Genomic DNA, 13,199 nt, shown 5'->3' on the forward strand with positions numbered 1-13,199 from the left:
TGGAAGCCAGTGTCCAGTGGCGTACCACAGGGATCTGTGCTGGGTCCCCTATTATTCGTCATTTATATAAACGACATAGATGACTATGTGGGGAGTAGGATTAGTAAGTTTGCTTATGACACAAAGATTGGCCGGGTGGTTAACAGTGAAGTTGAGTGTCTTGGGCTACAGGAAGATATAGACGGGATGGTCAAATGGGCAGATAAGTGGCAGATGGAATTTAACCCTGAAAAGTGTGAGGTGATACACTTTGGAAGGATTAATTTGACAAGGAAGTATTCAATGAACGGCATAACACTAGGAAGTTCTGAGGAACAAAGGGACCTTGGCGTGTGTGTCCATAGATCTCTGAAGGTGGAGGGGCCAGTTAGTGGGTTGTTAAAAAAGGCATATAGGACACTTGCCTTTATCAATCGAGGCATAGATTACAAAAGTGGGAAGGTCATGTTGGAGTTGTATAGAACCTTGGTGAGGCCACAGTTGGAGTACTGTGTGCAGTTCCGGTCGCCACATTATAGGAAGGATGTGATTGCACTGGAGGGGGTGCAGAGGAGACTCAACAGGATGTTGCCTGTTAAGAAACATTTAAGTTATGAAGAGAGGTTGGATAGACTTGGGTTGTTTTCATTGGAGCAGAGAAGACTGAGGGGCAACCTGATCGAGGTGTACAAGATTATGAGGAGCATGGACAGGGTGGATAGGGAGCAGCTGTTCCCCTTAGTTTAAGGGTCATTCACGAGGGGACATAAGTTCAAGATGAAGGGCAGGAGGTTTAGGGGGGATGTGAGGAAAAACTTTTTTACCCAGAGGGTGGTGACAGTCTGGAATGTGCTGCCTGGGAGGGTGGTGGAGGCGGGTTGCCTCACATCCTTTAAAAAGTACCTGGATGGGCACTTGGCATGTCATAACATTCAAGGCTATGTGCCAAGTGATGGTAAATGGGATTAGGTGGGTAGGTCAGGTGTTTCTCATGTGTTGGTGCAGACTTGATGGGCCGTAGGGCCTCTTCTACACTGTGTTATTCTGTGATTCTGGATGCATACTATATATTTGTTTCTTAAAGGAATTGTTTCTGGAGCCCTTAACTTCCTTTGAATAGAAATGTCAAAAATGGGCTTAGCCCATGTTTTCAGGTGGCTCTATTTTATTAGTTCAGTGGTATCACTGGCAAGGTCACTGTTTATTGCCTATCCCTGATTGCTCTTGAGAAAGTGGCGGTGAGAGATCTTCTTGAACCGTTGTGGTCCATGTGGTTTAGATACACCCACAGTGCTGTTAGAGAGGGAGTTCCAGAATTCTGACCCAGCGACAGTGAAGGAACAGTGGTATAGTTCCAAGTCAGGATGCTGTGTGATTGGAGGGGAATCTGCAGGTGGTGGTGTCCACAAGTGCTTGCTTCCCTTGTCTTTCTAGGCTGTAGAGGTCACAGGTTTGGAAGGTGCTATTCCAGAAGCCTTGGCAAGTTGCTGCAGTCCATCTTTTAGGTGGTACGCACTGCTGTCACTGTCCATTGATGGTAGTAGGAGTGAATGTTTAAGGTGATGAATGCAGTGCCGATCAAGTGGGATGTTTTGACTAGGATGATGATGAGCTTCTTGAATGATTTTGAAATTGTGAAAGAAGGAAGACCTGGGCAGCCCAGCACATTATTTCACTGTTTAAACATTCCCCGCACCCTTCCTGCAGCCCTATTACAAATGGTTGCCAGCTGCCATGTAAAGGTTGGGGGGAGAGAGTGGTGTGATTCCATATCCATGAGGACAGTCTGGAAACTGTGACCATTGTTAAGTAGCAAGATTTTAAAAGTGCTGAGAGAGTGACTCCATCTTGAGGCACCATCTCACTCCCTTGCCTGCACCTTACTCCAAAAATCTCTCAAAACCATAGCCAATATCCTTCTCTAATGCTGTCTTGAAACTTCATCCAAGTACACAGCCCTTGCCAGTACATGTAAATTATCTTACGAAAGTGAGAAAAGTGGCAAGGAATGAAGCCTGGCCCAGGAGTGAACCTATGGGAGAGTGAGAGGGCGGTGGGAGATGAAATCAGGCCCAGGGGTGGACCTGTGGGAGAGTGAGAGGGGCAGTGGGAGATGAAATCAGGCCCAGGGGTGGACCTGTGGGAGAGCGAGAGTGGCGGTGGGAGGAGCTAGAGCTTCAAATTCAACAAAAAACTATGCAAGGAGTGATATCACAAGACAGCAGGTGAGTATAGCAGTTTTATTTTTACTCATAAAGCTAGAGAGGTGTGCCAAACTTAAAAGCTAACAATCTGTAACTTACTATTGTTTATTACATCAATAAACTCATTAAACATTTTTATTTAAGTCTTTAATAATACATAAGTTTATTTCTGTTAAGTTTAGATAGTGGTCTAATCAATAAGGACGGGCAGGGCATCTCAGTTCTATAGAAAGCTCATCCTGTTCTATGTGAGAACTCCAGGACCCTTCTCATGTCCAGGACAATCACATATGTGAGAAGTGTTCTTAGCTGGGGGAGCTTGGATTCCAGGCTTCAGAGCTTGAGCAGCAGCTAGAGTCGCTGCATTGCGTCCATAAGGCTAAGAGCTACATGGATAATATATATCAGGATGTGGCCATCCTGCAAGCTTTGGGAGTTCTGGAGGAGGGTAATCGATGACCGCCAGTCAAGGAGGACCAGACAGGTAGTGCCGGGGTTCCCTGAGTGCATGCTGCTCTCAACAGGTATTTTGTTCTGAATACTGGTGATGCTGCCTCTGGGGAGTACAGCCAGAACAATCCATGGCACCACAGTTGCCTCAGCTGTATAGGGGGGCAGGGGGAAGATTAGGCAAGCAAAGGTGAGCAGAAATTCTATAGTTAGGGGAGCAGGTATGTGTTTTTGTGGCCAAAGACGTGATTCCAGGATGGCATGTTGCCTCCCAGGTGCCACAGTCAAGAATGTCATCAAGTGGTTGCAGAGAATTCTGAAGGGAAAGGATGAACAACTGGAAGTCCCATATCGGTAGCAAAATGTAGAGAGAGGGATAAGATGCTGCAAGCAGATTTTAGGGAGCTCGGAAACAGACTAGCAAGCAGGATAAAAACAAAAAACTGCAGATGCTGGAAATCCAAAACAAAAACAGAATTACCTGGAAAAACTCAGCAGGTCTGGCAACATCGGTAGAGAAGAAAAGAGTTGACGTTTCGAGTCCTCGTGACCCTTCCACAGAACTGGCAAGCAGGACCCTGCTCTCTCACAGGTCCCAAAAGTTGTAATCTCTTGGTTACTCCCGGTGCCACACTCCAGTGCCTATAGAATTAGGACGATGGAGCAGATGAATGCGCAATTGAAGAGATGATGCAGGAGGACGGGCTCTAGATTCCTGGGACATTGGGACAGTTCTCGGGGAGCTGGGCTCTGTACAGGCTAGATGGGTTGTACCTAAATAGAACCAGAGCTGATCTCTTTGCAGCATGGTTGCTCATGCTGAAGGGGAAGCTAACTTAGCAGGGAGTTGGCAACCAGGGTGTAGCATTAGGGATAATAAACAAGGTAGACAAAGTTTAGGGAGAGACTGATAGCTCTAGAGTAAGAAATAGTAATTTATTAAGTGGGGACAGACTAAGAGGTAATGCAATAAGATCCAAATTAACTTTCCACATATGTATTAAAGGGTGGTAAATATGGTTGGTGAGCTTAAGGTGCAAATAGAAACATGGGAATATGATGTTGTGGCGATAACAGTGACCACGTTCAAAAAGTGCAGTACCGGCTACTAATTATTCTTGGATACAAGGTGTTCAGGAAAGAAAGGGAAGGAAAGAAAGGAGGATGGATGGCTATAATGGTTAAAGAAAATATTATTGTTCTAGAGATAGAGAATGTCTTGGAGGAGTCAAGGACTGAACCTATTTCGTTGGACTTAAGAATCAATAGAGGCACCATAACACTACTGGACATTCCTATAGGTTATCAACTAGTGGAAAAGATACAGTGGAGCAAATTTGTAGGGAAATTACAGAGTGGTGCAAAAGCCATACAGTACTGATAATGGGGAACTTTATCTTAAGAGACTGGGATAGTAATAGTGTAAAGGGCAGAGTGGGAGAAGAGTCTCTGAAGTGTGTTCAAGAGAATTTTCTTGATCAATATGTTCCCATCACAACAAAGAAGGGTGAATTACTGGAACTAATTCTCAGGAATGAGGTTGGTCAAATGGATCAAGTATCAGTCAAGGAACTTTTAGGAAACAATGTTCATGGTATCATAAAGTTTAGGTTCATCATGGGAAATAACAAGCAGTGATCTAATGTGCTAGTGCTAGATTGAAGGAGAGCCAGTTTAAGTGGCTTGAAAGCAGACCTGTCCTAGCTAAACTGGAGTCCAAGATTGGCAAACCTGTAACCAAACAATGGACTGTCTTTAAAGAGGAGATACTTTGGGTGTACATTCTCACAAGGGGAAAGGTAGGGCAAGCAAAGCCAGAGCTCTCTGGATGATTAAAGAGATGGAGAGTAAGATGAAGCAGGAAAAGGGGGTTTGTGACAGATATCAGGTTGATAATACAATGGAGAACCAGGCTGAATATAGGAAGTTCCAAGGGGAAGTGAAAAAGGAAATCAGAGATGGAATGAGAGTACATGAAGAGACTGGCAGCTAGCAAAAATGGGAATCCAAGTCTTTAAGCACATGAAGAAGAAAAAGATAGTAAGAGAAGGGTTAAGGCCAAAGGAACCAAAAAGGGGACCTATGCATGGAGACAAGAGGGCATGGCTGAGGTACTAACTTAATACTTTGTGTCTGTATTTACCAAGGAAGAAGATGCTGCTGGAGTCATAGTGAATGAGGAGATGGTTGAGATATTGCATGAGCTAAAAATGATAAAGAGGAAGTATCAGAAAGGTTGGCTGCAGTTAAAATTGATGTCACTAGGACCAGATGGGATGTATCCGAGAATGCTAGGGGAAGTAGGGGAAGAAATTGTAGAGGTACTGGCCATAATCTTTCAATCCTCCTTAGATACAGGGGTGGTGTCAGGGGAGTGGAGAATTGTCAATGCTAGACCCTTATTCAAAAAAGAATGTAAAGATAATGCCGGCAACTATGTACCAATCAGTTTAACTTCAGCGATGGGAAAGCTTTTAGAAATTACAAAATTAACAGTCACTTGGACAAATGTGGATTAATTAAGGAAAACCAGCACAGATTTGTTAAGGGAAAATTGTGTATAACTAACTTGATTGAATTTTTTCATAAGGTAACAGAGATGGTTGATGAGAGTAACGTGGTTGATGTCATGTATACGGATAATGATTTTTGATAAAGTGCCACTTAATAGACTTACTTGTCAGCAAAGTTAAAACCTATTGAATAAAAGAAACACTGACACCACAGATACAAAGTTGGCTAGGTGACAGAAAACATTTTAGTGATTGATGAATGGTTGTTTTTGGACTCGAGGAAGGTATGCAGTGGGTTTCCCACAGCTTGGTACTAGGATGACTTTTTTTTTGGTCTACGTTAATGGCCTAGACTTGGGGGTACAGAGCACAATTTCAGAGTTTGCAGATGATACAAAACTTGGGAATTATTGTGAACTGCAAGAACGATAACAACAGGCATGAAGAGGACAAACAGGCTGGTGAAATGGGAAGACACACAGATGAAATTTAATGCAGAGAAGTGTGAAGTGATATATTTTGTTTAGGAGAATGCAGAGAGGCAATATGAAATATAGGTTACAATTCTAAAAGGGGTGCAGCTCCAGAGACCTGGGGGTATATGCGTTCACAAATCATTAATGGTAGCAGGGCCGGTTGAGAAATGGCTGAGAGGAGATTTGATAGAAGTGTTAAAAATTATGAAGGATCTGAACAGAGTAGAGAGAGAGAAACTGTTCCCATTGGTGGAGGGATCAATAACCAGAGGACACCGATTTAAACTGATTGGTTAAAAAAAAAACATGAGGAAAACCTTTTTTTATGGAGCGAGTGGTTAGGATCTGAAATGCGGTATCTGAGAGTGTAGTCAAGGCAGCTACAGATGGGGCTCTCAAAATGGAATTGGATAAGCATACTTATCAAATTTTCTGGGCTATGGTGGGGAAAGGGTTGGGAGTAAGACTAGCTGAGTTGTCCTGGCAAGAGCCAGTGTGGACACAACAGGTCGAATCGCCTCTTTCTGCATTGTAACCATTCAAAAAAATCAAAACTGCAGCAACACTAAAGATTAAGAAAGATAACTAATATACAAACGTGAGTTTCATTGTTTTTAAGAGAATCAGCTCACAACGCTCCAAACCTCAATTAAGGTCTCAAAAGGCTTCAGATTTCCTTAAATGATATTCTACCAAAAACATGCAACTTTCATTCACATGTTTATTGAATGACCATAGCGAGTGGAATGTGCAAAATATCTTTAGTAACGTAAAGAAAGAAAATAATAGGTTAATTTCATGTTTTGTGATGAACTGGCTTTCTTCTTTGTGTTAAATTTTATTGTTGAACTTGTGTAAATAATGATATATTCCATTTTAGTCCATACCAAATTTCTCTTATATTTAGATCCAGCTTAGTCTTGAATTGCAATTTACAATTAATGGAACTGGTAAAGGGAGTTCTGCTTTTCAATCAGTATAATGCTTGAAAAAGTAATGTATTGATGTAAATTACGTTTTATCTTCATCTCAATTCAAATGATTTATAGAAGTTATTGAAATTGATTTTAAATTCTAGTTAAACCAAGAGTCATTACTGAGTCTAGAGGAGGATCTGAGGGAGGAAGCCCGAAGGAAATATCAGTGATAGAAGGAGAGGACATCACGTTGCCTTGTGAAGTACGAAGCTTTCCACCTCCCATTATCAACTGGGCCAAAAATATGCAATTAATCTCTCCTTTTTCACCAAGGTATCTCAAATTTGAACACCGATTCCTCATATTTTAGTACTGTGCACATCGCATGCAACTGTAGGATAATACCAGCACAGAAATCGTGAACAGATCTATTGCACCAATAAAGGCAGTTGTCACACTATTTCTTGAACATAAAAGCCTTATTGCTGAGCTGCTTTTAAATCTTTGTCTTGTTGGTAGATTCACATAAGTTCAATTTTCTGTTGCCCAACCATATTTTCACATCATGGCTCACACTCCATAACATTGGAAACATACTTAATATCACTCAAATGAAAAGAATCATTATTTTTATTGTGACAACTAACAAAAAAAACCCTACAAAGCAGGGAAATGTAGTTCTGTGACAAATCATTAGCGGCGAGCTTTTATGATAATAATTATGTAATTATACTTGCTTTGCTTTGCACAGTTTGAAGATTGTTATAGGAAGCATGTTGGTTAGACAAGAAAAATTGTTCTTGACACAAATCATTAAAAGTGCACTTAAATATTAATGTGGAGCACATTTTCAACAGTTTGCAAGGTAACAGCAGGAGTCTAAAAATAATAAGCACTGAAAACAAGCAACAATTAGATTTTTTTATTAATATACCCTATTTCCTTGGCTTTTTCTTTGGGTGAACCACTTGCTGCCTCATCAATTTGAAAATTCTCTTGCTTCCAAAATTCTGCCTGACTAAAATAATCTTTTATAGGATTTAACAGTTTTGTACTTTTAAAGGGGAGCAGTGGAGGGGTTTGGGATGACAGTCCACCCATTAACTTACCATAATTGGAACATCTTTGGGATTTCTTTCTCCCTCCCTTTTTTGATTCTATTGTGCTCAATTATTTTTTATTTTTCAATTGTTAGGCAGTGCCATGACTAGAATGTTGATCTATTTTTTTTCTGTAGATACTGAACGATATGGTATTTGTTTCCAACATTTTCTTATTGCGCTTTTGCAATTAATTTGTGGCTTTAAAATAACCCATCACTTTACATTCAAATTGTAAACTATTCACTTAATTATATGCATTTGTTTTCAAAATGATGTAAGTTTATTTTTCTATTTCAAACAAAGGTATTTAGAATGTGGTTAGTTGATCTCCACACATAAATGCAATGAAGTGAAAATAAAGTTAAAGGAAACAGAATAAAGATATCCTAGAGAGAGTTCTACCTTTACCGGGAGGAAATGACCTCAGAACTTTGATTGCCTTCCTCATTCCTCTGACTGGGACTGTGAACTTATCCGTAGCTACCTTCAGTAATGTTCTCTGTTGGCTTGAGGATCAGGACTGCCATGGGCTTCCCTGCTCCTCAGGATGGAGCACAGTCATGGAGCTAACAGCCCAGTTAGCTGCTGAAACTTGTCCAAACAGGCCAGGTGACTTTGAATGCAGGAGTGACTGCCACATTTGCCTCTTGTAATTAGATGATTGGTTTATTGAAAAATCATCGTGGCAGTAGGCGCCAAATTGTGATGACGAGACAAATAAAACAAGTAATCATAATTCATAACATAGCTATAGACAATCATTAAAATTAAAATAAAGATAATTAAAGGATTGCACATTATGAACATTTCAGTAGCCTTGACATCAAGACAGCATTTAACCAAGTGTGGCATCAGGGATCCCTGGCAAAACTGGTGTCAATGGGAATCAGGGGTAAAACTCTCTACTGGTTAAAGTCATACCTAGCACAAAGGAAGATGGTTGTGGTTGTTGGAGATCAATCATCTCAGTTCCAGGACATCACTGCAGGAGTCCCTCAGGGTAGTGTTCTAGGCCCAGCCATCTTCAGTTGCTTTTTCAATGACCTTCCTCCCATCATAAGAAATGGGGATGTTCACTGATGATTGCACAATGCTCAGCACCAGTCAGAACTCCTCAGATACTGAAGCAGTCCATGTCCAAATGCAGCAAAACCTGGACAATATCCAGGCTTGGGCTGATAAGTAGCAAATAACATTTGCGCCACACAAGTGCTAGGCAATGACCATTTCCAACAGGAGAGAATTTAACCATTGCCCCTTGATGTTCAATGGCATTACCATTGCTGAATCCCCCACTATCAACATCTTGGGGTTACCATTGACCAGAAACTGAACTGGACTAGCCATATAAATACTGTGGTTACAAGAGCAGGTCAGAGGCTAGGAATCCTGTGCCGAATAACTCACCTCCTGACTCCCCAAAGTCTGTCCACCATCTTCAAGGCACAGGTCAGGATTGTGATGGAATACTCTCCACTGGCCTGGATGAATGCAGCTCAAACAACAGTCAAGAAGCTTGATACTGTCGAGGACAAAGCAGCCCATTTGATTGGCACCCTATCTACAAACATGCACTCCCCCCACCACCATGCACCGTAGCAGCAGTATGTACCATTTACAAGATGCACTGCAGGAACTCACCAAGGCTCCTTAGACAGCACCTTCCAAACACATGACATCTACCATCGAGAAGGGCAAGGGCAGGAAACAGATAGGAATACCACCACCTGCATGTTCCCCTCCAAGCCACTCACCATCCTGACTTGGAACTATATTGCCGTTCCTTCACTGTTGCGAGGTCAAAATCCTGGAACTCCCTCACCAAAAGCATTGTGGGTGTACCTACACCACATAGACTGCAGGGGTTCAAGAAGGCAGCTCACTACCACCTTCTCAAGGTCAAATAGGGATGGGCAATAAATGGTGGCCGAGCCAGCGACGCCCAGATCCTATGAATGAACTTTTTAAAAATTTCATATGTTGCAAAATGCAGGATTCTTTAATTTGCAGAATAAAAATGAAAAGTCTTTAATTGTCATTAATTTATCCTGCTTGGTATCTTGGAACAGTTAGAATTTTATTCCAGTCATCTACTTTATCAACAGCCTTTATAGATGAATCATGGAAACTTTTTTACACAGGAAGAACACAAATCTTAGCAAAACTGCAATCACTATGCTTCAACTATTCATTTATTGTTATATCTTCTGATGAGTTACACCAAAGGCTCACCAACCTGAAACCTCAACTGTTTTTTCTCTTCACAAGTGCCTCCAGACCTGCTGAGAATTTCCAGCATTTTCATTTTTATTTCAGATTTCCAGCATACATAGAACTTTGCTTTTGTGTTATATATTGCTTTGTGTGAATCTACATTTCAAACGTTTTTCTCTTGATTTGAGAATTATGTGCTATACGCTAGAGCTACTAGACTCACAGTAGACTTCACAATAAACTAATTTCAATTATTGTTTACCAAGACAAAGTACTGCGGATGCTGCAAATTGGGGGGAAGAAAGTGGCAGGGAGAGGTAGTGTGGGTGGGGGACAGGGGGAAGGAAGAACAAGAGGGAAGGTCTGTGATAATGTGTAAAGCAGATGAGATTACATGACAAAAGGGATTATGGTGCAAAGCAAAAGGGGATAATAAGGGGGACAGGTAAATAAACAAATGATGGGGCAAGAGGAGAATCATTACAAGCATGCTGTATGAAAAACTAGGAACAGTGGTTATGATCTGAAATTGTTGGACTCAATGAAGTGTTATTATTGCTTATATTGTTATCTTAAATCTGAAAGCACGATAAAGTTTTACTGTACACTTTAAAATGTTAGTGCTTGTTACTTGTTGGTGATTTTTAATTCAAAATGTATTTTATATTTCAGACACACTCAACTTTCCTTTGGCTCAATGAAAATAATTGAAACCAGACGGTCCGATAGTGGACTCTACCTATGTGTTGCCACAAATATTGCTGGGAATGTTACTCTGTATACTAAACTGAGTGTGCACGGTATGTTTCCATTTGGGTGCAGATCAATGACAGTGTCAGTTCTTCCTTTAGGTGTCAAAGGTCAGAGACTCTTGGGGTGAATTTCCTGTGGACCACAAATCATTGTTTAAACACCACGGGCTCAATAAGCCTGAATGTTTTTGTAATTGCTCACAGGGGAGTTCCATAAGCTTACACTCTCTCCAGAAAAAAGAAACACATTAAATCAGCCCTTGATAAATAGCTTACAAATATCACACACAGTAATTCTAGGCATGGGCAGGGCCAGGCTTCTCTTGGTCTAATTTAAGAATGCAGATTGTTTCCAAGTTGTAACATCTATTTGTTTGTGCCTTGTTCTAGGTTGTATTGAGGTGTGTACTCCAGTCTCATTTCTGTCATTAATTAATCCAGTTGAAAATCTTGAAACAGGGGAGGCAATGGTGTAGCGATATTGTTTCTAGACCAATAATCCAGAGACCCAGGGAATGCTCTGGGGACCCGGGTTCGAATCCATCACGGCAGATGGTTGAGTCTTAGGGTAGAATTTTCTGCCTGCCGGGTGGGCGGGCCCGAGCCAATCTCCAGCGGATGGGGAGCTGATCCCTTCTGGAAAAGCGGGCCCTACCGCCATTTTACATGGGCGGGCCAATTAAGGCCCGCCCAGCGTGACGTCTGGCGGGAAGCGCTATGCAAGAGTGCACATATGCAAAGTGCTGCCTCAGGGAGATCGCTTACGCTTTTAAAAATATGAAAAATAGGAAAAAAAATTCCCTAATATGTCCCCTTCATGTGACAATCTCACATGAGATGGGACATGTTCATAATTTACATAATAAGTTTATTAAGCTTTTTAAAACCCTACATGAAACCTCATCCCGCCGATGGATGAGGTTTCATGTTTTTTCTATTGCCCGCCGGGGCTCCTGGCCTGCCCGCCAACCATAAGGTTGGACGGGCAGGTCCTTTAATTGTATAATTGACCTGTCAATGCCTCAATTAGCCATTGACAGGTCCGCGGGCCCGCAGCTGATTTTGCTGTGGGCCTACCTTCCTGAAAATTTAAATGGGCCGGGATGACGTTGGGGGTTCCGCCTGACGTCATCCCGCGTCATTTTATGCGTCGGCGAGTGGGCCCCGCCCCCTGCTCGCCAACGGCAAAATTCTGCCCTTAAAAATGCCCTCTGAAATGGCCTAGCAAGCCACTCAGTTGTAACAAACCGCTACAAAGTCACAAGAAAGGAATGAAACCAGACAGACCACCTGGCATCGACCTAGGCACTGGAAACGACAGTGGCAATTTCAGTCCTGTTGACCCTGCAAAGTCCTCATTACTAACATCTGGGGGTTAATGCCAAAATTGGGAGAGCTGTCCCACAGACTAGTAAAGCAACAGCCTAACATAGTCATCCTCACAGAACCATATCTCACTCATAAGGTCCCAGACACCACCATCACCATCCTGTCTCACTGGCACAGTGGTATACAGTTGGGAGGGAGTCCTCAACATCGACTCCGAATCCCATGAGGTCTCATGACATCAGATCAAACATGGGCAAGGAAACCTCCTGCTGATTACCACATATCCCCCTCCCTCAGCTGATGAATCAGTGCTCCTCCATGTTGAACACCAATTGGAGAAAGCATTGAGGGTGGCAAGGGCACAGAATGTACTCTGGGCGGGGGACTTCAATGTCCACTGCTGAGTGACTTGGTAGCACCACTACTGACCGAGCTGGCCAAGTCCTAAATGATATAGCTGCTATGGGTCTGTGGCAGGTGGTGAAGGAACCTACAAGAGGGAAAAACACACTTGACCTCGTCCTCACCAACCTGCCTGACGCAGATGCATCTGTCCATGACAGTATCAATAGGAATAACCACCGCACAGTTGTTGTGGAGATGAAGTCCTGCCTTCACACTGAGGATACCCTCCTTGCTAAATGGGATAGATTGCGAACAGATCTGGCAACTCAATACTTGTCATCCATGAGGCACTGCGGGCCACCAGCAGCAGCAGAATTGTACTTGAACACTATCTGTAACCTCATGGCCTGGCACATCCCCCACCCTACCAGTACCATCAAGCCAGGGGATCAACCCTGGTTCAATGAAGAGTGCAGAGGGCATGTCAGGAGCAGCACCAGGTATACCTAAAAATGAGCTGTCAACCTGGTGAAGCTACAATACAGGACTACTTGCGTGCCAAACAGCATAAGCAGCAAGTGATAGACAGAGCTAAGCGCTCCCACAACCAACGGATCAGATCTAAGCTCTGCAGTCCTGCCATATCCAGTCGTGAATGGTGGTAGACAATTAAACAATACACTGGAGGAGGAGGCTCAACAAATATCCCCATCCTCAATGATGCACATCAGTGCAAAAGATAAGATTCAATTTTCCCTTGACATTCAATGGCATCAACATCGCTGTGTCCCCCATTATCAACATCCTGGGGTTACCATTGACCAGAAACGGAACTGAAATAGTCGTATAAATCTGTGGCTACAAGAGCAGGTCAGAGGCTAGGAATCCTGTGCAACATTCTTAAGCCAGAAATGCTG

General features: G+C 42.5%; 1 protein-coding gene across 4 annotated transcripts in view; it reads left to right on the forward strand.

Moving 5' to 3' along the window:
• hmcn1 (hemicentin 1) overlaps positions 1-13,199 on the forward strand; it is a 725,933-nt gene that overhangs the window by 359,769 nt on the left and 352,965 nt on the right. For all 4 annotated transcript variants that reach the window (XR_005945469.1, XM_041207700.1, XM_041207701.1 and 1 more), the window contains exons 22-23: positions 6,701-6,872; positions 10,529-10,656. Coding sequence is in view for 3 of the 4 variants with exons in the window: in XM_041207700.1 (XP_041063634.1) it covers positions 6,701-6,872; positions 10,529-10,656 (300 nt within the window). In the remaining variant the exon portion in view is untranslated. The remainder of the gene's footprint in view (positions 1-6,700; positions 6,873-10,528; positions 10,657-13,199) is intronic.

Source organism: Carcharodon carcharias, chromosome 16, assembly GCF_017639515.1.
Source record: "Carcharodon carcharias isolate sCarCar2 chromosome 16, sCarCar2.pri, whole genome shotgun sequence".
NCBI lineage: Eukaryota > Metazoa > Chordata > Chondrichthyes > Lamniformes > Lamnidae > Carcharodon > Carcharodon carcharias.